We start from the raw sequence: 26982 nt of genomic DNA, 5'->3' as shown, positions 1-26982 counted from the left end.
CTTCTAACAGCGCACCAGCGGTGCTGTTGCGAAGTATTCGAAGCAGAGAGCAAGATAGCTTCTTGTGCCACGCACGAACTAGATATTTTTAAGGGCTCATCAAACAGACAACATGCTAATTTGTGGATATACACGGCAGTGTTGTACGGAACGGCATTTCTGGAACGCGTTCCTTTTAGGAGGAACTAAGGAACGTCGCTGTTCCATTTTGCATCGGTGGAACTGGAACGGGAACTCGTTACATTTTTACTGAAACGGAAGAAGAAACAGCGTTCCTTTTTTTTAGTGGGGTAATGTTTATTTTGTTTCTTAAGTGGAAAATTTTAAAAGTATAAAAGCAACATCTTTACGAAGAGCAGGATCTCCTTAACTTTTTGGTTACGCGGATGATGAGATTATCATCGCGATCTGACACTGCTAGCTTTGCGCCTGCTTCACGAGTGGTGTCACTTTGTTGCGCCCCCGAGTTTCCCACGAGCTTCGAGTCGTTCTAAAAAGAGTTGATTTAGTGGTTTTCGATTTAGTGCTTTTCACTAATTAAAAAGTTGATTAAAATTTTTAATTAATCAGCCGACTTATCGCAAAGATTGGCCACCCACATAATGTCCCCCTGGCCGTATAACTCACTCGCAAAAACCGCATAAAGTAACTTTCACGTCTTTTTTTTTAAACAAATCTGTAAAGCTTAAAAAAAAACCTGTAAATATATATATATATATATATATATATATATATATATATATATATATATATATATATATATGTATATATATACTTCTTTCATATATATGGCTGTCAATGGCCCTTGTTTCACGTTTAGGAATTAGAGCAATGAAATAGAGGGGGTCAGTCATGGCCGGGAGTGAGAATGAAGCCTGCTTTAGAGCCTTCGGTTAATTCCATTCCCTTCAACTCCTGGGAATGCAATAGACCCTTTCCGGAATTTAGTCTGGCCACTTTGGTCACCATCATCATCTGAAAAATGGCATATGACCCATACTAATGGCGGCCTTCTGTTTACTGATGAAGGAAGAATTTGAAGATGCTCCTAAGCAGATGATTCGAGGCCTATACATTCTAGACGGTAGCGCGACGTCAATCAAGAATTGAATGCAAGAGCTGCGTAAGCGTGCATTTCTAACTCGGTCCCAGTCCATCTGTTAGTAGCACACACTCAGCTTCAAAGCACCTTGGTGTATAGAACTTTATCAATGCGTCTCTGTGGGTTTGCGCTTCATTCTGACGGGCTGCATCTCTTTTGCCATCGACACTGAAAGATATTGAAAAAGAACTGTACAGTGAACTGCACATTCTCGTCTACCGTTTAGTTGCGAAAGTGACGGTGCCCCATAAAATACTGCAGACCACAGGTTCATTGCCGCCATTAGACCGGTAAAAGTTAAACTGCCATTTGAGTCACCAGAGTGCACTAAATTTCGGAAAGGGTCTCTTGTCCGAAGGCTTTAATTCCCCGGAATGGAACTGGAATTGCATTGGGAGGGGGAGGGGGGGACGCATTTCGCAACACTGATTTGTATTCACGTACCATCTGCTGATGATCAACACGTTACTTGCACTTCCTGTAATAAACTTGGGGGCGGGGCATTTTCGATTTTTTTTTTCTTTCTAGTCTTTTGGAAAAGTAACGTGAGATTAACACAGTTAGTTTAAAAGTAACTACAAAAAATACATTTCTTGTTGCGGTAATTACAGCGGTAACTTGACCACTTTTACCTGAAAATAAACTGACCATAACAAATATTTTTTTAAGGTATTTTCCCCAAGACAGCTTTTGCAGGGGTCCTGGAACAAGTGGGCTTCAGCCAGAACGAAGAAATCTCTTACGATGCGGACAAGCTATAAACAAGGACGGACGTAAATAAATAAAGGTTCACCCGCAGGAATGACGCGTAATTAAAGCAAACAGAAGAAGCCTAGTCTGTGCACAAAATGACCCACTTTTATTGGACGTTTTCCGCTAAATCATTATACACGCTTATATCCCACACATCTCTTTCTGACTAGTTTTCACTTTCAAAACCAATTCCGTCAAATGACCGGATCGGAGGTGCAAGGCCGGTGCCGGTGCGATGCCGCGGATGTTATCGTTCGCGCTTTCGGATCGCCGGCCTTGCGCTTGGGGAGCGCACTTGGGGGGCGCACCCCCCGCGCGCTCCCCAAGTGCTTCGTTTTCTGGTTTCTGCGCGCGCGCTCTGCCCGTGGTGTGAGCAAACGTTGACTTTTAGTTTGTAGAGGCAGTGTAGGTCTATACGGAGGCTTTGAGCATCGCTGTTGTCTTTCGGAACCGGGGTTCTAATTCAAATCCCGGAGCAGAGTCTGCTTCAGGGGAAGCAACGCGACGCACAGGGCTGACAGCGTGAGGAGGACGGCGGGGGTCGTGCTGAAGCCGCTGCCACCGTAGCCGTCGGTCTTTGCTGACTGCGTGACGAGGATCGCGGGGGTTGCGCTGAAGCCGCCGCCGCCGTAGCCGTCGATCTTGGGCCGGGGGCACCTTTGCAAGTCGAGCTCGATCGCGCGAAGACCGTACAGGGCCTTCTCGGCCACGCTTGCAGAGGCAGGGCAGTTTGAGCCTGCCGCCAGTTCGCACTTGAGCGTCTCTCCTCTTATCCTGTTGAGGAAAAACATGGTTACTTGCCGCGATGCGCACCATTACGCTGCACAGTTCTGCACAAACACCGCCCGTGCTTAAATTCAGCGGTCTTCATCCCGTTGCAAATCAGCGGACGGTTCTCGTGCCTTAGTGGGACGTCACGTGAGGCCATGACGTCGCATGACGCCATGGCATCACGTGACGCTATGTTCCCGCGAAATTTGGCAAGGGAATGTACTGAATTCGCGCGTTCTTTTTTTTTTTATGCGGTCTGTTTTGTAATAGGAGAAAGCATGCGCATTTTTTGCGTGCGGGCGCAGCGACCCGACGGTTCTTAAAGGATGGCATAAAATGATTTCACACTGACAAAAATATTTTTAGAGCTATATTTACAGCGAAACGAATTTTTAGCTGGAGCTCGCGGAAAAAATGGCTACTATAGTCACGTGGTAGAGCGGTGCGCCGCCAAGTTTCGCCGCATGAGCGACAAAAAACGGGCGTCGTGCGGCAGTTTGCATGCCAACTTGCGCGGACGCTGCAGGTACGTGGCGGCTTTGCATAGGTCCACGTCATAGCGTCCTGGGCTGTTGCTATGGGAATCACCGCGCGGCGCCCGTTTTGTCGCTCATCTGTTCCCTGCTTAACTTACGGCGGCGGTGAAGCGTGGTGGCGCACATCTCTACCACGGGACTAGTAGCCATTTTTTCCGAGGGCTCCCGCGGGCTCCAACTACAAATTCGTTTCCCGCCGTAAATACTTTCTGTTGCAAATCTTTTTGACAACCTTTTTTTTCCATTTAGGCTGTTGAAAAACCACGAGTCATTCCACTCTGTGAAGTTGGATGACCAGCGAAGTTGTTTTGCACACGACACAGACCCGCCCCGAGGAGCCGGAGGAAACTAGACACGCGCGACGGGAACGCCACCCCGGGAGAGTGGAAGGAAAGGAAACTAGGCACGGAAGCGCTTGGAACGACGACCAACAGAGGGCGGTGCGAGCGTAGACATGGCCGACGAGGGACGCACAGCGCTAAATCTTTGAGAAACCTTTATTAGCTGCCTGAAAGTATTAGCGGCGAGATGTTTCGGTGGCGCCCTCGTTCGGTTACCTTTCGTGACGTCATTACCTTGTGAACAACAAGTTCGATGGTGTTTGCAATAGGCATTCTGGAAGCCTGAAATCATAGCGCTCTCAAAGCAACCCTGCCAACACCGTCGAAATTGAAGTTCTTACATTCCTCTTATTTCCGTCGATGAGACATCCTTTGCTGACGTCATAGTCAGCACTCGGCCAATTGCGGTGGGCCGACCACAGCGACGCTTTCGATCGCTCACGTCGCCAATAGGGAGTATTCACTGGCGGCCTTAGCTGTGTGCGCGAATGCTGAGCGCGTGCTGATGGCGAGCTTCCACAGTTCTTTTGCAACGTGCATTCCGCACCATCGAGAGTGCCGGTCTTAGCAGCCTATTGATGTGAGCTCGTTCTGAGCATGCGCTCTAAACAGCACCCACAAATATGGCGGCCAGTGAATACTCCCTATACTGAAAAGACCTATTGCTAAATTACCCGACCATCAAGGAGAATGCGGGAAATGGTGTTCCACGTGCCGCACGTGCCGCCGTCTGCAGCAGTAACTGTTCTAAAGCTAAAGCCTAAAACAGATGGCATCTTGCACGCGCGTTCATGAACGATTCATTTTAGTTACTTCGAATCTTTTATACGGGGAAGGCGTGCACGTGCGGCGGCGCGAGAGCGGAGTTTTTTGGTCACGCAGACAAAAATCCACGGAACCCATAAGCAGCTTCGCTGTATATATGTATATATATAATATATATATATATATATATATATTTTTTTTTTTATTCAATAAATTCAATAATCACCTTCTCCCCTCCTCGTCGACAATATTACTTTAGCTGCACTTGCTAATATTCAGTCATATATATATATATATAGGGTGTTTTCTTTTTATTCTTACAAATTTGTTAAAAAAAACGTGAAAGCTACACTAATGCGGTTTGTGCAGGTGGGCTATACGGCCAGGTGGACATTATCTGGGTGACTAATCTTTGGGACAAGTCGGCTAATTAATTAAAATTCGTTAATTAATTTCATAATTAGTGAAAATAGACATATGGTTCCAATTAGAAACTTGCTGAGCGTCATCGAAAACCACTAAATCAGTCATTTTTAGAAAGACTTTGAGCACGTGAGAAGCGCAGTAGTGCGCTGAAGTTACCACTCGTGGAGCAGGTACAAGGCTAACGGTTGCGGTATGGCGCCCACGCAATTTTTCCGTCTCTTATCTAGCCCCAGCCTTGTACCTGCTCCATGTGTGGTAACTTCAGCGCACTACTGCGCTTCTCACCCGCCGAAAGTCTTTCTAAAAATTACTGATTTAGGGGTTTTCGATGACGCTCAGCAAGCTTCTAATTAGAACCATATGTCTATTTTCACTAATTATAAAATTAATTAACGAATTTTAATTAATTAGCCGACTTGTCCCAAAGATTAGCCACCCACATATATTGTCCGCGTGGCCGTATAGCCCACCTGCACAAACCGCACTGGTGTAGCTTTCACGGTTTTTTAATCAAATGTGTAAGAATAAAAAAAAATAAAAAAAAACGATATATATATATATATATATATATATATATATATATATATATATATTCTTTTTTACTGGTTCGCAGGGCTTAGTGGTTTTCTGTTTTGTCCCGTATGACAACTCGGCATCGGGGAAGTTTTCTGGTGTCTCTTTACATCAGCTACTCATCGATGAATCATAAGCACCAGGTAAAAAAAAAAAAGAAAAAAGAGGACACCAAGGGAGCACCTTGTTGGGAACTACTGTGTGTATTGGGCACTTTAAACTGGGGGAACATGTTGCGGGATACCGCATAAGGAAGCTAGTCCTTGGAGCCGCACTCACAGTGTTCGATGTAAGTCCGTAAGTCCGAAAAGACGCGTTTTGAAGCAGTTGGCATTTGCTCCGAAAAGCAGAAAACGAAAGGCAGATGTGTTGGCTCTTCACGACGACTGCAAGCAGACCGAGCAAGGTGAGCTGAACGGTGGCGAATGCATAGCCACGGCCACTCGATCCCCCGGAGTCCTAATCGAGTGGCCGTGGCATAGCCATAGAAAGTTGTCCTCGTATACGGCCGCGCTACTGTGCAGCTCGCGACCGCCCCCCACGTGCAACTTCCAGCCAACTATTTCAGTGCCGCATTACAACCACAGGCGCTGTCATGCCTCCCCAGAGAGGCTGATAAGACAGCGAGCGCATATCCAGTCCGGCCGTGCTTTGACAGACATGCAGTCGCTTACTTCACGAGCACCGACTGACTGCCAGCCCGCCCAACGTATACATCTTCGCTTGCAAGCTTTCGCATGATTGAGCTTGGTCGCGGTGTCGGTTGTTGCTGTTTGTCGTTCACGTGGGACTATAGCTCACGAGGAAGTGAACAGATCACCTGCAGTAATCAGCGTGCCTCTCCGCTTCGGTGTCGGAGTTCGGGTTAGGTGCCGGAATCTTTAACGTGCAGTTCTCCAGTGTCTTCCGGTCCAGGCACTTGTTCCACACTTCGACGCCTGCCAAACAAAGACGGGAGGGGACAAATGGTTTATCACCTGCGCTTCGGAAAATCAAAGGTGTACGCAAGCAGCGCGGATTCAGGGCGGATGTTTTGTGACTTGTTGCAGACGCTGCAAATGCTGGTGGGACCAATCAGACAAAGTTCGTCATGTTTCTGCGCGTTCTATTATCGCTGAATCAATCATGAACAGAAAAAGCCTAGTGATTTGCGCTTTTGAAGTTGCTTGATCGGTTCCATTAGCTCGTAGCCTCGGCTGCGCCTAGACCTTAGCTGAAGTTGTACTGATGTCACATGGGCGGTTATTGTGATGGCTCTGCTTCTGAGCACGTACCTTGTGGACACTGATCTCCGCTATAAGGGGCTGGATGGCGCATTGAGCAGACACGTTTGAAGCCACCGGAAGTAAGTGCCTTGTCCCGGAAGTGAGCGCTTGACAGGCTTTTCAACTCTTCCAAATGTTGATTCAAACAGCGTTCAGGGCGCTTTTTTTTCTTTTCTTCTTGTCATCCTAAGAGAGCCTGCTTGTTGCGGAGTTACAGCGCATGCAGACCCGAGAAGTCTCCTGGGAAGCCATTCTATGTGAATTGTTTTGAGATTCTAGTGTATCAAGTGTGCGTATGTCCCAGGTTCACATGCCGTATTCTCGGGCTTTAATCCAGAACGAGAGTATTAAAAACCCAGTCAAAGGCACAAAAAAGCATGGACCAAAATATCGACTGAATGCACTAGGAATAGCAGAAGACGACGGACTTCCGGGACAAGCATCGAACTTCCAGTGGCTTCATTTGCGAGGCTCGGAGAGCAGCTACTGGATCAGTAGCTCTGGATCAGTGGATCTGCTGGATCAGTGTTTCTGGAGCATATCTTTCACACCACCGAATATTCATCCCCCCCACTCCCCCTTGAAGCAACGGTGGCGGCACGCAACTTGTGGGACGGTGGCCCCTGTTGAATTTTCCTCCAACCAACATGCATAGAATATACAGGGATAGGCCATGATATATTTGGCTATGGCGGACGGGGCGTCAACTAAGGTTGGCGGACGGGGCGTAACTTTGACAGTAATGCTTGTCTCTCACACACACACACGCACACGCACACGCACACGCACACACACACACACACACACGCGCGCGCGCGCGCGCACGCACGCACACACGCACGCACGCACGCACGCACGCACGCACGCACGCACGCACGCGCGCGCGCGCGCACACACACACACACACACGCACACACACACACACACACACACAGCTGAATTAGGAGGTTTTTTCTTTTTTCTCGATATCGTGAGTAGTTCTCTAACTACCATGGCTCAAAGTTTGGTTTCGGGCGTCTACGGGAAAACCGAAACCAAGCAAGAGAGGTATATGGCAACACTGCGACGACAACGTCACGTCGGTTCTGCGGTACGCGATACGACACGCAGCTGACCTTGCCAAGCTATCATTTTCAAATGGACGCCATATTTGAGCACGCCGTTCAGTGCGCTTGTTCAGAATGCGCTCACACCTGCGTACCGAGATTTTGTGTTCCCCACACCGGAGAAACAATAGTGCACATCTTCGCGCCGCTACCACATGCGGCGTCGGTGCTCGGCGGCATCGAAAAATAATGTTCTTTTCAAGATGTAGACGCACGAAGAAGAATACCATTGCAAGGATAAGCCGGATTCTTAAGTTGATTCCATATACGGCGCCGAAGACGCTTATATCGGCGAGGAACGCTTTCAGTACGTTGAGGCCCCGTCGCGATCTTGGTGAAGCCGGTTAAAGCCGATACACACGACGGACCAAATCGCGATTTTCGTCCGCGGGCCGTGTACCACGTGACCGGCACGTCACCGATTCTTGCGATCCGCGCCTCGTCCGCGGACGCGCGGACTGATAAAGCCGAGCGCATTTTCACTCGCGGAATTTTGGCTGGGGATTGACTTGAAAAACGTTTGATCTGGCAAGTTCAACGGTACAATGTTTTGTTTTTGTTTCGTTACTTGTTATCGGAAGGTTACAACAAAAATGGCCCATCGTTGTGTTCTGTGCGCTCGCTGCTTCATTTTGTCGCGCGATTCTTGGTTCCACGCGTGAAAGGTATTGCAGACATTTTGCCCGGCTGACGCGACGCTGCAGGTTCCGGTACTCCTCCGGGTGCGTGTCAAGAAACTCCTGTCAAAACTCGTCTAGCACGCCGCGATAATTCTTGCACGTCCAATCAGCCTTTCACCGAGCAAGACCTGTCTGCGGTGTACCTGAGTGATGTGCACGAGCGCGTAGTGCGTGAAGGTATGTCTAAACGCCTATGAGGTGCCTCAATGTCCCTCTGTTTAGGGTGATGCCCCCCTTTGTAGTACCCGATGCCAACAGCACGCGCCCACGGAGAAATACAAAGAAATCGACAAAAACAAAATTTCGCCATACGACAGTCAGCCAACGTTACTGGAGCTTGCGCCAGTAACGTTGCAGTCAGCGCCACAAACGCGTACGGGGACACGCTCTTCCACGCGCTTCTGAAGAAAAAAGAGAAATAATCATCTGGGACAAAATGGCCAGGCGTCTCCACCGTAAACAAAGCGCACATGAAGGCACCCTACAAACGTCCCTCCGCGAGCCCAGAACTTCGTCGCTTCTACACCGAAGCCTTCTCGAGCAGGACCAGGGTGTAAGATAGACAGGTGGGGAAACGAGAGCCAAATGAGCGACCGTATTGTGTCCCCCTTGGTTTTCTCTTTTTCTGTGGCGCCATCTATGTGGAGCACCGCGAACTCTCACTCCGGGTGGGCGAACGGTGGCGACCGGCTAAATTGACGAAGAAGCTTTCTCGTGGATTTTCAATGGAGGACTGTCGTGCTCACGGTTTATTTTGCGCACTCTCCCATAAAGTTCCATGCAAATTCGATTCCAATTTTTTTCTTTTCGCCGCAGCGCCATCTGTCGCAAATCGGGGGTACCCGCAAGCAGACGAGTACACAATCCGGTCACGGCACTGCGGTAGGTTTCTATGGGCCGTTTCCCCACCTGTCTATCTTACACCCTGAGCAGGACGATGCCTGTGCCACTGCAGGAAAGTGGTTAGCTGGGCTAGTTGGGTAATTTTTCCGTTCATTGCAGCAGATTTCCGTGGACGTCTGTTCTACATGACATTAAGATTTTGGCTCGGCACCGCAATATATCCAGCAGAGAGCTGCATGAGGCGTTTGAAATCCAGGAGAAGGGTGCAGATTTTATAATTTATAATACACTATTGAACAAAGAGTATGAATATATTAGGACAAACAGTGCATCGACACGGTGACGAATGACATGTTGTGGGCCTATATTATGGATGTTTTTTTCCGAATAAGCAACAGTTGCGAATGCGCCTTGTGTTCGTTCACTTCTTCGTCCCCTTCGTAAACCAAGGCACTGTCATGTCTTGCTTTAGTAAGGCTTGTGGCGCTTCGCGCGAAGTCTATCACGGTGTTTTGTCTCGATCTGAGCGTAACAGCGGCGTGCAATTCTTTATCGCAGTAGCAGACGTCTATTTCTTTCTTGGACAACGGTGCGATGTTGGAGTTTTACGGCACTGCGGGGTGGCGAACAGGTTCGGTCCGTCCTCGCTTGCGTCTGCTCGTCGTCTCCCTCGTGAGGATGCGCTTGGGAGACGGACGAACCGCGGACATGTTGTCACGTGATATATCCGACCGCGGATCAGTCCATCGTGTGGATCGGCTATTACCAACAACCCTTCCTAAGCTTCGAAAATCTGTAAGGACCGAAATGGGGATTGCCATGGCGACATATAGTAATCAGCAAATCGCCTTGCGAGGTTTCGGTTGTCTGTATGTTGGTATATGTTTGCGTCCTGCTAGGAGGCAGGGAGGGCAACGGCGCTGCTTTCCCAGGATCCAGCGACCTTAGTCGCACCAAGGTACAGTCACTGGCCACTTAAGAGACACAGGGTACGCCAAGCCTGGATAATCTTCCACAGAGAATGAGTTTGTCGCTTGCAGATAAAAAGGCCGAACAAGAACTCACAAAAAAAATTGTTGAATAAAATAAAAAAAAAGTGAAAGCCGTTTAAAACTTTCTGTAACGCCGAATTAGAGCGCAGCTCTTGAGGAGGAGGAGGGAAGGGTACTGGGGGGGGGGGTCATGTGACCCCCCCCCTCCCTGAGGTCACCGAAGGTACCCGAGGTCCTCCCGAAGGAGCCCCGAGGTCCTCCCGAGGTCCCCCCGAGGTGCTCCCCAGGTTGACGAAAATAATCCCTGGAGAAGGGGAACAAGAGGGACAAAGGAAAAGCACAAATCTCCAAACACAGCTAGGTGACTGGTGCGCGACCGAAAAACTCCGCCTGGTCCGGGTATCGAACCCGGGACCTCTCCATTACAGGTGGAGCGCTCTACCAACTGAGCTAACCAGGGTTTAGATGTCCTCCCGAGGCCCTCCCGAAGGAACCCGAAATCCTTCGGGAGGACCTCCAATTCCTTCGGGAAACTTTACCCAAAATGCACCGCGCAGTTACGTCGACGGCGAAGCCGACGCCGCTCAAGCCGAAAACGGGTGCCTAAGAGCTGCGCTCTAAAAAACAAGACAAAAAACAACTTACCTGCTGGAAGTTGTTCGCTGCAAAGGGAATCAGGGAGTGACCGAAAGCCATCCTTGAGGGCATAAAGAAATTTCTTTTTTTCTTCGGGGCATCGCTCGATCTGCACGTTCCTTGTGCAAGTGGGCACGGATTTCGCGGCTCTGAAAACATTATACAAAAAAACACGAGAGCGGCTCTGCAAGGAACTTTTACTTCTGGAATTATTAGTTGGCAGTTCCTTTGTTTGTTTACCTGGGCGCAATATTTTTCAAGAAGAAATAATTCTCCTGGATATTGGAGTGAAATCTTGACGGCATCAATGAATTACCGCAATTTGAATAAAATACTACCCACAGTGAAGGGATAAAAGAAAACAATATGGGGCAGGCGACCTTTCGGGACGCCCGCCCCATAGGAGTTACACGAGGTGTGTAGACAGGATGCGAAGACGGTGCACTTGGTACGGGAGAGACATTTGGCGTGGTCAGGTTTGTCGAGCCAGCTTCTATATGCCGCAGGGAGACGAAGAAACGTGTTGTCTGTTTCGAAATTTACCCGGCGGCTTAGTATTTCGGACTGCGTTGGTAGGCATTTACTCTCACGCATGATGTTTTTATGAAGCTCGGGAATAACGCTTTGTGACTGCACATTTCAATGTCACGGTCATAACGTCCGATAATTGTTGGATTGATCCTTGGCATGAAGTCAATAAAACATCTCCGTGCACTTTCGAACGAAAGCGCCAAGTCTCTTTTGAAAACTGGGCGCGTCTCATGCAAGCGATGAGCGCTGGCCTCTTCTGTTCAATTTGGGCTTCTTCGGACCCCTGAACGCCTTCGTTGAGCCGTTCGGTATGTTGTCTTCAGGACTGACACGCTGTGCGCGCGTCTCCAATTGTCTGAGCGGAGTAGGGGACGTTGCACATGAATTTTAAATGAATGTTTATACATTCGGCATAATTATTTATTAAAATGATTTCGATATCTTTTTTTTTTATTTCATCATGATGGGGTGGAAAAGAAAAGCAAACACGGCATTGCTAGTGTTGTGAACGTACCTTTTGCGTCAATGTTTTCTTCGACATTATTAGTTTAATAGTAATATAATGGTATCACAAGAACGTATGCGCCACTTTGATTTGTTTTATTTTAAAATTTTTAGTCTGACTACTTCAATTTACGTTAAGGGCTAAATAGTGCGTTTTAAAGCGAAGTGCGGCCAGTCGTTCTCCGTTCGGTGCCAATGGTGGCCCAGCAACTATGTGCTATGTGTGTCGCTCGATGGGCTTTAGCATGCATGTGTTTCGGTTTGGATACACAAATATCGCCGCGTATCGCCAGGTGGTGCGCCATGCTGAGCGCCGAGTGGCTCCCAGTTTCACCGCTCAAGTGTCCGTTGCTTTAAAGGGACACTGAACCGTAATTTCGAGCTCACAAAAGAAGGCTGGACGGATAAGCGGGACGCTGCAAAACATAAAAACATCACAGATGCAGCAATATTTCTAACGGATCGCCGTAGTTTTGGAAAAGGAGTGGCCTACTCAACATGGCCGACGAGGCCGACGAGACAAGTCACGTCACGATTCTCATTTCTTCTCCTCCTCGCTACGTCTCGTCAAGCTGGTGAACCGAAGCGAGGAGGAGAGAAGCGAGGCCGCTTCTCTTCATTCTCAAATGTTCCAGGAAGAAAAACACGTCATAGCTCTCGCCTGATCGCGCCCTTCTTTTCCAAAAGGATGAAAATCCGTTTGACATTTCGATGAACATAGTTACAGTTGCGCACAAAAGGACAGGGACAAAAAAAAAAAAAAAGAAGAGGAACACGTAGACGACTACGTGTTCCTTTTCCTTGTCTCTGTCCTTTTGTGCGCAACTGTAACTGTGTTCAATTTATAACAACTCGCCCAACTGTCTACATTATTACAGATGTCGACTTATGAGTGATGGTTTGACTTCCGTAGCGTCCCGTTCAACGCTTCCGCGGCCTTATTTTGCGAAATTCAAATTTCGCTTCAGAATCCCTTTAAACGACATGAGCGACCGCCGGCTCGTCTGCGCACTTATACCCGTGCCACACGGGCAATTCGAATGCCATTTACAACGAATGACATTTGTGTGATTGGCGAATCAGCTCGCGATCTTTCGCGCGTGGAATGCGCCACGCCCGGAGTGTCGCGCGCTGATTGGCCGTCCGCTCAAATGTCAGTCGTTGTAAATGGCATTCGAGTTGCCCGTGTGGCACGGGTACAATGCCATTTATAAGGAGTGACATTTGCGTGATCGGCGAATCAGCTCGCGATCTTTCGCGCGTGGAATGCGCCACGCCCGGAGTGTCGCGCGCTGATTGGCCGTCCGCTCAAATGTCAGTCGTTGTAAATGGCATTCGAGTTGCCCGTGTGGCACGGGTACAATGCCATTTATAAGGAGTGACATTTGCGTGATCGGCGAATCAGCTCGCGATCTTTCGCGCGTGGAATGCGCCACGCCCGGAGTGTCGCGCGCTGATTGGCCGTCCGCTCAAATGTCAGTCGTTGTAAATGGCATTCGAGTTGCCCGTGTGGCACGGGTACAATGCCATTTATAAGGAGTGACATTTGCGTGATCGGCGAATCAGCTCGCGATCTTTCGCGCGTGGAATGCGCCACGCCCGGAGTGTCGCGCGCTGATTGGCCGTCCGCTCAAATGTCAGTCGTTGTAAATGGCATTCGAGTTGCCCGTGTGGCACGGGTACAATGCCATTTATAAGGAGTGACATTTGCGTGATCGGCGAATCAGCTCGCGATCTTTCGCGCGTGGAATGCGCCACGCCCGGAGTGTCGCGCGCTGATTGGCCGTCCGCTCAAATGTCAGTCGTTGTAAATGGCATTCGAGTTGCCCGTGTGGCACGGGTACAATGCCATTTATAAGGAGTGACATTTGCGTGATCGGCGAATCAGCTCGCGATCTTTCGCGCGTGGAATGCGCCACGCCCGGAGTGTCGCGCGCTGATTGGCCGTCCGCTCAAATGTCAGTCGTTGTAAATGGCATTCGAGTTGCCCGTGTGGCACGGGTACAATGCCATTTATAAGGAGTGACATTTGCGTGATCGGCGAATCAGCTCGCGATCTTTCGCGCGTGGAATGCGCCACGCCCGGAGTGTCGCGCGCTGATTGGCCGTCCGCTCAAATGTCAGTCGTTGTAAATGGCATTCGAGTTGCCCGTGTGGCACGGGTACAATGCCATTTATAAGGAGTGACATTTGCGTGATCGGCGAATCAGCTCGCGATCTTTCGCGCGTGGAATGCGCCACGCCCGGAGTGTCGCGCGCTGATTGGCCGTCCGCTCAAATGTCAGTCGTTGTAAATGGCATTCGAGTTGCCCGTGTGGCACGGGTACAATGCCATTTATAAGGAGTGACATTTGCGTGATCGGCGAATCAGCTCGCGATCTTTCGCGCGTGGAATGCGCCACGCCCGGAGTGTCGCGCGCTGATTGGCCGTCCGCTCAAATGTCAGTCGTTGTAAATGGCATTCGAGTTGCCCGTGTGGCACGGGTACAATGCCATTTATAAGGAGTGACATTTGCGTGATCGGCGAATCAGCTCGCGATCTTTCGCGCGTGGAATGCGCCACGCCCGGAGTGTCGCGCGCTGATTGGCCGTCCGCTCAAATGTCAGTCGTTGTAAATGGCATTCGAGTTGCCCGTGTGGCACGGGTACAATGCCATTTATAAGGAGTGACATTTGCGTGATCGGCGAATCAGCTCGCGATCTTTCGCGCGTGGAATGCGCCACGCCCGGAGTGTCGCGCGCTGATTGGCCGTCCGCTCAAATGTCAGTCGTTGTAAATGGCATTCGAGTTGCCCGTGTGGCACGGGTACAATGCCATTTATAAGGAGTGACATTTGCGTGATCGGCGAATCAGCTCGCGATCTTTCGCGCGTGGAATACGCCACGCCCGGAGTGTCGCGCGCTGATTGGCCGTCCGCTCAAATGTCAGTCGTTGTAAATGGCATTCGAGTTGCCCGTGTGGCACGGGTACAATGCCATTTATAAGGAGTGACATTTGCGTGATCGGCGAATCAGCTCGCGATCTTTCGCGCGTGGAATGCGCCACGCCCGGAGTGTCGCGCGCTGATTGGCCGTCCGCTCAAATGTCAGTCGTTGTAAATGGCATTCGAGTTGCCCGTGTGGCACGGGTACAATGCCATTTATAAGGAGTGACATTTGCGTGATCGGCGAATCAGCTCGCGATCTTTCGCGCGTGGAATGCGCCACGCCCGGAGTGTCGCGCGCTGATTGGCCGTCCGCTCAAATGTCAGTCGTTGTAAATGGCATTCGAGTTGCCCGTGTGGCACGGGTACAATGCCATTTATAAGGAGTCACATTTGTGTGATCGGCGAATCAGCTCGCGATCTTTCGCGCGTGGAATGCGCCACGCCCGGAGTGTCGCGCGCTGATTGGCCGTCCGCTCAAATGTCAGTCGTTGTAAATGGCATTCGAGTTGCCCGTGTGGCACGGGTACAATGCCATTTATAAGGAGTGACATTTGCGTGATCGGCGAATCAGCTCGCGATCTTTCGCGCGTGGAATGCGCCACGCCCGGAGTGTCGCGCGCTGATTGGCCGTCCGCTCAAATGTCAGTCGTTGTAAATGGCATTCGAGTTGCCCGTGTGGCACGGGTACAATGCCATTTATAAGGAGTCACATTTGTGTGATCGGCGAATCAGCTCGCGATCTTTCGCGCGTGGAATGCGCCACGCCCGGAGTGTCGCGCGCTGATTGGCCGTCCGCTCAAATGTCAGTCGTTGTAAATGGCATTCGAGTTGCCCGTGTGGCACGGGTACAATGCCATTTATAAGGAGTGACATTTGCGTGATCGGCGAATCAGCTCGCGATCTTTCGCGCGTGGAATGCGCCACGCCCGGAGTGTCGCGCGCTGATTGGCCGTCCGCTCAAATGTCAGTCGTTGTAAATGGCATTCGAGTTGCCCGTGTGGCACGGGTACAATGCCATTTATAAGGAGTCACATTTGTGTGATCGGCGAATCAGCTCGCGATCTTTCGCGCGTGGAATGCGCCACGCCCGGAGTGTCGCGCGCTGATTGGCCGTCCGCTCAAATGTCAGTCGTTGTAAATGGCATTCGAGTTGCCCGTGTGGCACGGGTACAATGCCATTTATAAGGAGTGACATTTGCGTGATCGGCGAATCAGCTCGCGATCTTTCGCGCGTGGAATGCGCCACGCCCGGAGTGTCGCGCGCTGATTGGCCGTCCGCTCAAATGTCAGTCGTTGTAAATGGCATTCGAGTTGCCCGTGTGGCACGGGTACAATGCCATTTATAAGGAGTCACATTTGTGTGATCGGCGAATCAGCTCGCGATCTTTCGCGCGTGGAATGCGCCACGCCCGGAGTGTCGCGCGCTGATTGGCCGTCCGCTCAAATGTCAGTCGTTGTAAATGGCATTCGAGTTGCCCGTGTGGCACGGGTACAATGCCATTTATAAGGAGTGACATTTGCGTGATCGGCGAATCAGCTCGCGATCTTTCGCGCGTGGAATGCGCCACGCCCGGAGTGTCGCGCGCTGATTGGCCGTCCGCTCAAATGTCAGTCGTTGTAAATGGCATTCGAGTTGCCCGTGTGGCACGGGTACAATGCCATTTATAAGGAGTGACATTTGCGTGATCGGCGAATCAGCTCGCGATCTTTCGCGCGTGGAATGCGCCACGCCCGGAGTGTCGCGCGCTGATTGGCCGTCCGCTCAAATGTCATTTGTTGTAAATGGCATTCGAGTAGCCCGTGTGGCACGGGTACAATGCCATTTATAAGGAGTCACATTTGTGTGATCGGCGAATCAGCTCGCGATCTTTCGCGCGTGGAATGCGCCACGCCCGGAGTGTCGCGCGCTGATTGGCCGTCCGCTCAAATGTCAGTCGTTGTAAATGGCATTCGAGTTGACCGTGTGGCACGGGTACAATGCCATTTATAAGGAGTGACATTTGCGTGATCGGCGAATCAGCTCGCGATCTTTCGCGCGTGGAATGCGCCACGCCCGGAGTGTCGCGCGCTGATTGGCCGTCCGCTCAAATGTCATTTGTTGTAAATGGCATTCGAGTAGCCCGTGTGGCACGGGTACAATGCCATTTATAAGGAGTCACATTTGTGTGATCGGCGAATCAGCTCGCGATCTTTCGCGCGTGGAATGCGCCACGCCCGGAGTGTCGCGCGCTGATTGGCCGTCCGCTCAAATGTCAGTCGTTGTAAATGGCATTCGAGTTGCCCGTGTGGCACGGGTACAATGCCATTTATAAGGAGTGACATTTGCGTGATCGGCGAATCAGCTCGCGATCTTTCGCGCGTGGAATGCGCCACGCCCGGAGTGTCGCGCGCTGATTGGCCGTCCGCTCAAATGTCAGTCGTTGTAAATGGCATTCGAGTTGCCCGTGTGGCACGGGTACAATGCCATTTATAAGGAGTGACATTTGCGTGATCGGCGAATCAGCTCGCGATCTTTCGCGCGTGGAATGCGCCACGCCCGGAGTGTCGCGCGCTGATTGGCCGTCCGCTCAAATGTCAGTCGTTGTAAATGGCATTCGAGTTGCCCGTGTGGCACGGGTACAATGCCATTTATAAGGAGTGACATTTGCGTGATCGGCGAATCAGCTCGCGATCTTTCGCGCGTGGAATGCGCCACGCCCGGAGTGTCGCGCGCTGATTGGCCGTCCGCTCAAATGTCAGTCGTTGTAAATGGCATTCGAGTTGCCCGTGTGGCACGGGTACAATGCCATTTATAAGGAGTCACATTTGTGTGATTGGCGAATCAGCTCGCGATCTTTCGCGCGTGGAATGCGCCACGCCCGGAGTGTCGCGCGCTGATTGGCCGTCCGCTCAAATGTCAGTCGTTGTAAATGGCATTCGAGTTGCCCGTGTGGCACGGGTACAATGCCATTTATAAGGAGTGACATTTGCGTGATCGGCGAATCAGCTCGCGATCTTTCGCGCGTGGAATGCGCCACGCCCGGAGTGTCGCGCGCTGATTGGCCGTCCGCTCAAATGTCAGTCGTTGTAAATGGCATTCGAGTTGCCCGTGTGGCACGGGTACAATGCCATTTATAAGGAGTGACATTTGCGTGATCGGCGAATCAGCTCGCGATCTTTCGCGCGTGGAATGCGCCACGCCCGGAGTGTCGCGCGCTGATTGGCCGTCCGCTCAAATGTCAGTCGTTGTAAATGGCATTCGAGTTGCCCGTGTGGCACGGGTACAATGCCATTTATAAGGAGTGACATTTGCGTGATCGGCGAATCAGCTCGCGATCTTTCGCGCGTGGAATGCGCCACGCCCGGAGTGTCGCGCGCTGATTGGCCGTCCGCTCAAATGTCAGTCGTTGTAAATGGCATTCGAGTTGCCCGTGTGGCACGGGTACAATGCCATTTATAAGGAGTGACATTTGCGTGATCGGCGAATCAGCTCGCGATCTTTCGCGCGTGGAATGCGCCACGCCCGGAGTGTCGCGCGCTGATTGGCCGTCCGCTCAAATGTCAGTCGTTGTAAATGGCATTCGAGTTGCCCGTGTGGCACGGGTATTTGTCTTCTCGCAAACCGTGTCGGGAGCCGGGGGGGTGGGGGGGGGGGCGATTATTGTTTCTTGAGAACACTGGTTGTATTCTCCCCTTCAAATTCATTCTACAATCGCCCCCCCCCCCCCCCCCCCCGGGCCCTTAAAAAAAAAAAGAGGAAAAGTTTATTTCTTCCTTTTTTCGATCACTGCTCTGCTTTTTTCCTTTTCCCAGTGCAACAAATATTCCTCTCGACCCCACTCCGCCCGTCACCGGTGCGCTTACCAGCGTCGTCCAAAACACAACCGCACACTTTCGAGCCAAAACCAACTACGAAAATTGTTCAGAGATAATATACTAGTAAGGGTGGAGGTGAGCTGTATTAATTGTTGTATTAAAAGAAACATTTTAAGTTTTTGGCGGTTCCAGATGCCGTTATCCATGTCGGATTGGATCGCCCGCCGGAATCTGTCTTCTCCTGCAAGCGCTGGCAGGATTAGAACGGCGGGGCGCCGGTTTTTCGTTGTCCCGCCCCCAGCGCGAACTTCCCGCCTTCGTCGGCGTCTCGTGAGCCTGGAACGTCCACACGCAACCCAAGCACTACGGAAGGCATCGAGTGTGTACTGGAGTCACGACTCACAAGGCAGTGAAAAAAAGACACCCTGCCGCTCTCATCTCCACAATATGGTCTCATCAAGAGACCATAATCTGAAGTTCTTCAAGCGAGCGACACTGAGACGAGGCCACACATTATGCACGCTTACATTCGGCAGGGCAGGAATCGAGCTCTACGTGACGCGTTGCACAGGGTAGGAAGTGCACTTACCTGCATCCTTCGGCGAGCTTATCTGCACCGCTCGGGAACATGGGCAATGGCCAACCTCCAGGGTACGCGACACTCAAGTAGCAATTGCGGAACAGGTCTTCCTCGCAAGCGTACTCTTCAAAGCAGAACAAATCACAAATGTTCCGTTTTCAATGACAACGTCACGTGACCCTTGCACCAATTCAGTTTCCCCGCTAAATTTAGCGGAATAGTTGACCTCACTTGACCAATGTACCAATTCATTTTCCCCGCTACATTTGGCGAGTAAACACATGACGACCTTAAAATCATTTATTCATCAACAACGTATCGACGCTACATCAAGGCTACGTCATTTCAATGTTAGATTACCGTATGACGCACGATCTGCGCAGTGTCAATCGATCGTCATCGTCATATCGTCGAATAAGCAGCACAGCTGCGGCTGTCTAAATGCATCGCGTCGTGTGATCGTCGCGCAGTTTTCTCCCATAACTTTTGCTCCAAACCGCCAGGATCGCCACGTCCGACAGCATGAGACTCCAGCTTCTGTAACGTTATCTCTACTGACTTTACAACTTTACCGCACACCTTTAAGGCCCGTTTACACACTTGCAACCGAGTACGACCGAGAGAGACAAGACCTGTTGAAACCTCTTAAAATTTCTTAGGACGAGAGAACACACTGGCAGGCTGGCGTCATCTATGCGGTGACCTTGGAACTGCATTTGACAAGAGCGAAGTTTTTGCGGTAGTCCGAAGCCAAATGTGCCTATGAGCCTTTCCACTCTCGTGAGGAAGGAAGACCAGCGGAGCTGTCCTTGACACACTGTGTGCTTCTTCTTCGTCGTCGTCTGTTTTTCGCGCTGTTTCCTACGATGAATTCCCACCAACGCGCCCAACTCTCCATTCTTCTATTATAGCTGGAAAGGTTGCCGCCATCTACGAGCGACGTCGGGAACCGTACTGATTGTGTGTTTGCCGCCGTCGCTTATAGATGGCGGTAGCTGTCCAAGTAGGTTTGTGTCGACATACACGGACATGATCCTGGGGAACCTAGCCCTTAACAGCTCCGCTTTAAAAGGATAATGAGTGAAATAATAGAAAATATGCCGGACCGCCAGGTTTACACTGCTACCCAAAATATGGCGCCAGTGTGTCCTCTCGTCGTAACAGATATTAAGAGGTTCCAAGGCACTCGGATCTAAGAGGTCGCAAGTGTGTGAACAGGCCTTTATTCAACTTCTTAACTCACGAACTGCTCCCACCCCCTGACCCACACTGTCCTCCTCCTCCCGCGTTTCGCGGTCACCCCTTCGATCCCTTCGCAACTCCTCCCACGTGGAGGAGTTGCGAACTCTCTTGACGTTCTTGCATCGACGGGTGTTGTGGCGCTCGGACAAGCGTTCCAGGAACAGAACTTCGCGTGAAAATCTGCGACATCGTACGATACGATGTTTGACTTACCGGTAGGTCTCCGACACCTTGACGTGTCCATGAGAGCGTTGATGTAGTTTTCCACGGCCTTCCTGGCCCTTTCCGCTTTCTTGGGGCAACCTGCACCTGCCTGCAGTGCGCACTGGAAGCTCAGCGACAAGTTTCTGCGGGAACGGGAAAACTCATGTTGTGAAAGCCTTCGCTAAGCACTCGGTCGGTTGGTGTACATGCACGTACCGTTGGCTTCTGCGGCGCGTACTCTATAGGGTGTTTGCACATGACGTCAATCCGCCCTTGTGTTGTTAGTTTGTTTTTCCAAACAAATTGACAAATTTAAAGGATTGCATCGCAACCGGTTGAAAAGATGTCAGCGTGGTAATACATAAGCTTTTGTGCTCTACGCATTTGAGGGGTCATGTAAATCCTTGGAATGCTCGAGTTTGGCACACGCCATACAGCTTACAACAACAAAATGTTGGATGGAATTACGTCACTGAAACACCCTATAGCTGCGACATTCAAATGTACTCTCAGTGTCTTACAAACTGCGATGGTAGTATACAAGACACTCATTGCTGCGACACTCCCGTAGGTTGCAGGAATTGGTTCTCCCAAAATACTCTGCGAGAGGGCAGACGCTCCAGATTTCTTAGAGCGCATATGCGCAGGGTAAGTCGTCTGCTTCTTGCGCAGGAGTTGCGGTGACGTCAGAACGACGCCGAGCTCTGATTGGCTCCGATTGAAAGGATATATGGGCAGACCTCAATGCTAGATGTAGAAGACAAGGCCGTAGTGACAAGGCCGTAGTGCTGCCATGCTAGATGTAGAAGACAAGGCCGTAGTGCCGCCTAGAAGACAAGGCCGTAGTGCTGACATTTTTGCGCCACCAGCGAAGCCTCAACGCTGGGCACAGATTGGTAACAAATGCTGCGTCAGCGCTCTGCTTCGAGTTAAGTTGGAGCCGAACGTTTACGAAATCGTCGTGTCCAATCTGTGACCATCTTTGACCTTCGCTGATGATGACATCTCTATCACCACCACGGCTTCGTTATCTAGGAGGTGTTGGGTCTACCAACTATTGTTTTTTTTTCAATCAGCCAATAAGGGCTTGGCGTTCAGACATCATCGCAACCACTGTACCAAAAGCAGGCGAACTTTCGGTTAGCTTCAGAATCGAAACCAACATTGTCGTCTGCCATGAGTGCCTTGGCTCCATGCTGGAGGCACTTAGCGTCTTATAGCGGCAGCAGTAGTGCCGGAAAGCCCTGGCGTATGCCTCGCTCGTGTTTGAGGCTAAAGCAAATTGGGGGCGAGTTGCCGATGGAACACATGTCAGAACAAGCGTGACTTGGGTTTATTAACATCCTCGATCGGCACTTCAATGCGCGCGCGGAGTGCCGTCGTACGGCACGTGGACGCCTCGTGAGAGTACCGTCGGACGGCGAAAGATGCGTGGTCTGCTAATCGTTTCCGGTGACTGACGAGAAATTTAGTGCTGCTACGTACACGTGAAATCACTGGGTGATATTGTGCAAAACTTGTCAGCACCCATACGGGTCCTCCAACTTTTTGACTGGCTCACAGACGAAGACTGGAGCTGCCACAGAAGTAATTTCGTCTGCTTTACTTGTCCCAGTCAATCGCAGAGAGGTTCCTCACCTAGCACGAGGTGCAGTCCACAAACCTTTAGTTAGGTCGAACTTTTTCTGTCCAGATTGTGCCGGCGTATCCGTAGGAACCATTTATGACGTCGGCGAGCCGATTGCTCGAGCGTCGCCTTGTGCTGGTTCTAACTTCCTAATAATTGCAGGAATTCTAAATAAAAATAGAAAAACACACAATACTCCCGGCCGCAGCTCCACTTTTTCGCCGTCTTTTACGGCTAGAACATTTAAATATGGAGCAACTGACTCGAGTGAACGATCACTCGAGTGATCGGACAAACTACAGCGCGAACACGGCCCCAAAGCACGCAAAACATAGAATAAGAGCGACAAATGCCTCTATCATGGATTCCGGCGGGTTCCGGCGAGATTTTTGAAGCGATATAGAGAGCCTTGCATCGTGGTCTCGTGCAAAAACCACACACTCATCGAGATAAGAGAGGCAGCGCCCGACGTCTAACGTTCACGTTCCTAGTGCTTCGGGATTCGTCGTTTTTCGTTCTTGTCGGCCAGTGCCTCAATCGCATTGGCCGTGGAGCGTTAATCAGATGCGACCCGCCCCGCGTTGAGGTGTCCGTGATTACAGCGAGTATTCACCGGCGCCAATCTCTGAGTCTGTGGTTGCTGATTGCGGTACTGACGTGGAGTTTCAGTAACTAGTTTGGCAACGTACATTCCGCACCATCAAAACTGCGGCTCTTGACAGCCTGTGTTTGCCAGGTCCACCGTGGCCAGGTCGCATGCGCGGTGAACGGCGCACTCAACTATGGCGTCCAGTGTGTACTCCATACTCCGTTCAATGTGAGACTAGAAGCTTCGCCTTCAGCGCAAGCTTTCTGCCCTTGCTAACACAAGTGTGAACGCACAGGCACCCGCAACCAAAGCACATACGGAGGTCAGCGAGCTCGCGCCGAAGGCGGAGCTTGTCTCAGCTTAAAGGCCCGTTCACACAGATGCGTCTGGCTACAACGGACTGAGACAGGACCGGTCTTTACGCCTCTTGTGACGTCTCACGACCGGTAGCAAGAGCCTCAAAAACGGGTCTTGTCTCATTCGGTCCTACTCGGTTGCAAGTGTGTGAACGGGTCTTAAAGGCCGATGGCCAGTTCGCGCTTTCCACTTTTGCCCCGCTTACTCGTCTCCACCCTTCTACCCTGTCCACCGTCGCCTGTTTACTTCTGCCCCTTGGTGAGAAGGATCTTCTGCCTTGCAGAATCTGGAGTCTGGTCGGTCGACCCTTAAGGATGAACGGAGTATATACGTCGAGCAAGTTCGCCTGCTCCTTGCGTATCTCGTGAGTTCGTTTACCCTCCGAATCCACCCAGGTGATTTTGTCCCCCCCTCCTCCTTTCCGCTACCTGAGCCAATCATTGCGTCATTGCGCGTTCTATAGACATTTTCCACAGGGGTGCCGCCATCTTAAATATTCGTCACTTCGAGTATGGCCGACGACAAAATAGTAGAACGTTTCAACCTGTAACCAGTAAAAAAATAGAGGGGAGCCAAAACGAGAATGTGTGACGTTTAGGCTTATATCCTAAATGTCTTCTATTGGCCTGGCAACGGCAAAGTTGTGTTTTCGCCCATACTGGAAGTGACGACAATTCAAGATGGCGGCGCCCTTGTGGAAAAGATCTATAGTCCGTTCTCTTTTAGAGCGCAGCTCTTAGTCGCCCGTTTCCGGCTTGAGCGGCGTCGCCGTCGGCGTCGGCGTAACCGCGCGGTGCATTATGGGAAATGTCCCATAATGCACCGCGCGAGCCCCCCCCCCCTCCCCGGGGTCACGTGACCCCCGGGGGGCTCGCGTCATCATCACGGATGACGTCATCAGTGACGTCACTGATGTCACCGGCATCCGCATCGTCATCGTCATCATCACTGATGACGTCACCGACATCCGCATCGTCATCATCACTGATGACGTCACCGACATCCGCATCGTCATCGTCGTCATTGATGACGTCACTGATGACGTCATCAGTGACGTCACTAATGACGTCATCGGTATCCGCATCGTCATCGTCACTGATGACGTCATCAGTGACGTCACAGATGACATCATCGGCATTGTCATCGTCACGTGACCCCCCCAAGTTCACGTGACCCCCCCCCAGTACCCTTCCCTCCTCCTCCTTAAGAGCTGCGCTCTAATTCGGCGTTACAGGGAGTTGTAAACGGCATTCACTTTTTTCGTCCGTTGATCGGCGTCTCTCTCCTCGCGTCGCGAAGCACAAGAAACTTGCTCGCCATGTAAGCTCTTTTATGCGTGCCGAAAAATGAACCCCAAAACCCGCGTTTGTTTAGACACACATTCAAAGATGGGTACCTGCACATGTAATCTCCTGTAACGTCCAGAGCGCCGTCTTGTTCCAGCTTCCTCAGCCGCTCCTCGACGTTCTTCTTGCATTCAGCGAAGACCTTTGCATCGAAACAGTCTTGCCAGAGGTTCAGGTCTACGAGTCACAAGCACAAACAGGCAGGAGAAACAACAGTTTAAAAAGCAAGTGCGTTTGTTCACAGCTGCATGCCGGGAACACTGCGCGTGAGCAAGAACCGGTGTTTGCCAGCGTCTAACTCCGCTCATGGTGGTGATTAAGAACAAAAATGCCGATTTCTCTTACCTTCCTCTAGTTCGCTGCCGCACAAAGATTCCTGGGTTAACTGCAAGCCCTTTATGCGTTTCTTCAGATCTTCGTCTTTGTCAGCGCTACATCCTTCGAGCAACGTTTCCACTCGCTGGTTAACGTTTTTCAGGTCGCTGGGAACGCAATCGTGCGATGGACATTAAGCGGTATATTCGTTTTATTTGCGTAGAACTGATTTTCGGTTCTACGCAAATGACGCACTTTGTACTAAAATTATTTTCAGATGCGATAAACTACTTCGGCTGATATACACTATAACGATCCCTTAATCCGGGGTCAGACTGCTCACACATCATACAAAGGACAGTCTGCAAACACGTGTCACACCAATATCCGTGGTTCGAATGCCGCGTGCCAAGTGTTCTCCTCGAACTCTTTGCCGTGCCGCATTCGAAGCGCGGATCTCGCGATGACTCGCGTTCGAATCTGTACGCAGACTGCCTTTTGTGTAATGTATAAGCAGTGTTACCGAGGTCACACTGCTTATGCATCATACAAAAGACAGTCTGCAAGAGTCGAACGTGAATCACCGTGAGATCCGTGCTTCGGATGCCTCATCGCAATAAGTTCAAGAAGAAACTTGGATATTGACGTGACTCATGTTTGCAGACTGGCTTTTCTATGATGTGTGAGATGTGGGACTATGTCTAGAGACATTGAATGCGATCACTTGTGACGCCTCTGTGAAGGTTTTTGAGGGGGATACATATGCTTCAACGTCCTTGCAACCGGAAGGTAAAACAAAAAGAAAACTGTGTACTTACTCGCAATCTTGTTGCAGTATGTAAGGAGTGTTCAGTTGTCCCGTTACCCTGAACTTTAGAGAGGAGATGACCGGCGAGGAGAGCTCGTGGAATTCTTGAAACTCGCACTCTGGTTGAACGCAAGCGCCTAAGAGTGCACAGTGATAAACGCCATGTTAAAGTAGCACTTGGTTTTTTTTTTTTTTTAATTGCTTTGTTTTGTTTATAACACTAGATAACGAGTCCATTCTAATATTGTTTTTAAACAGAAAAAGAGGTGTTTGACGACCATGTTTTTGAAACAATATCGGGGAATTGTCCACTCAAAAAAATTCGAAAGTTCAGGCGAAATGAAAAGAAAACAACAAAAACGGTCAGTCACGGCAAGCAATAGAACGATGCTACAAAATAACAAAACTGATTGCACAATGAGATCTGAAGAAAAAAAAAAAAGTTATAAGTCCACAGGAATAACGAGAGGGTGAAAAGTCATGCTCATTATTCTTGTGCGAATCAAACTTTTTTTTTCGTCTAGTCATATTTCGAGTTTTGTTATTAACTGGGATAATTCTACTATTCACCGTGACTCGTTGTCTCGTGTTCTCCAGAGAGGTGGACCCCTCACCAGTCCTTTTCTCAGAGTGTGCCCTAGCGTTGCGCGTTTTCACAGAACGTCGAAGTGGAGGGCGCGAGCACTCTCGTTCATCTCTCATTCTCGTACAATTGCTAACCATTTTAAAAGCGTAAATCTTTTGTTTGCTTTTTCAATGAGTTCATTTCTGCCTCACGCGTCGCATTGGAGAGAGATTATAGGCGCCCGTACCCAGAAAATTATAAATCAGAGGGCAGAGCTTTTCATTCTTCCCATTTGAGAAACTGCATATTTATTTCCAACCATGCATCACGTATACGGCACTCGCGCATTAGAATATCAAGACGCACCCAGCACTTGTAAGCAGATAGACAAACATCACTCTTAGCACGCCGAAGTTGGCTTCTCAGAAACAATCACTTCTTGCGAAGCTTTGCACACACCTAGTCCGCATTGTGCTTGCAACGTAACGTACAAGAAAATGTAACAGATACGCACGCGTCCACAGCCCAGTGACTCGACACTTTTTTTTTTGTGACGTCACACCGCTGCGGTGGCGCTGCTGTCGGCACGGCACATGCGCGTATGTTTCGCTAGAGCGAATGGAGTCTGACCTTGTGGTCGGACGACAGCGTCGCAGAGAAAGGTTGGAATGACAACTTGGGAAGCCCAGGACGTAGTGAGATATTATGCTGATTCGTCTTGATTCATAAGTTGTTCCTCGGGGCTCTGGCCGGAAAATGAGGGAACCTGCCGGAGCGACAGAGGAATGTTCGGGAATTTGCTA

General features: G+C 50.4%; 1 protein-coding gene across 3 annotated transcripts in view; it reads right to left on the bottom strand.

Moving 5' to 3' along the window:
- The window catches only part of LOC8036283, a 56503-nt gene that overhangs the window by 28637 nt on the left and 884 nt on the right, over positions 1-26982 (bottom strand). Inside the window, exons 2-9 of one of the 3 annotated variants that reach the window (XM_042288725.1) lie at positions 25625-25751; positions 24837-24973; positions 24542-24668; positions 20582-20715; positions 19136-19250; positions 10799-10938; positions 6088-6205; positions 1938-2629 (exon numbers count right to left, since the gene is read on the bottom strand). In XM_042288725.1, coding sequence (XP_042144659.1) covers positions 2314-2629; positions 6088-6205; positions 10799-10938; positions 19136-19250; positions 20582-20715; positions 24542-24668; positions 24837-24973; positions 25625-25751 — 1214 coding nt within the window. In that variant the 3' untranslated portion in view covers positions 1938-2313. Of the gene's footprint in view, positions 1-1937; positions 2630-6087; positions 6206-10798; positions 10939-19135; positions 19251-20581; positions 20716-24541; positions 24669-24836; positions 24974-25624; positions 25752-26982 lie in introns of those variants that run through there. The other 2 variants (XM_042288726.1, XM_042288727.1) reach the window with 2 other exon arrangements.

This window comes from Ixodes scapularis, unplaced genomic scaffold, assembly GCF_016920785.2.
Source record: "Ixodes scapularis isolate PalLabHiFi unplaced genomic scaffold, ASM1692078v2 PGA_scaffold10__122_contigs__length_95168666, whole genome shotgun sequence".
Taxonomy (NCBI): Eukaryota; Metazoa; Arthropoda; class Arachnida; order Ixodida; family Ixodidae; genus Ixodes; species Ixodes scapularis.
Note: the sequence above shows the minus strand (reverse complement) of the source record. Positions and strands in the feature narration are given on the sequence as shown.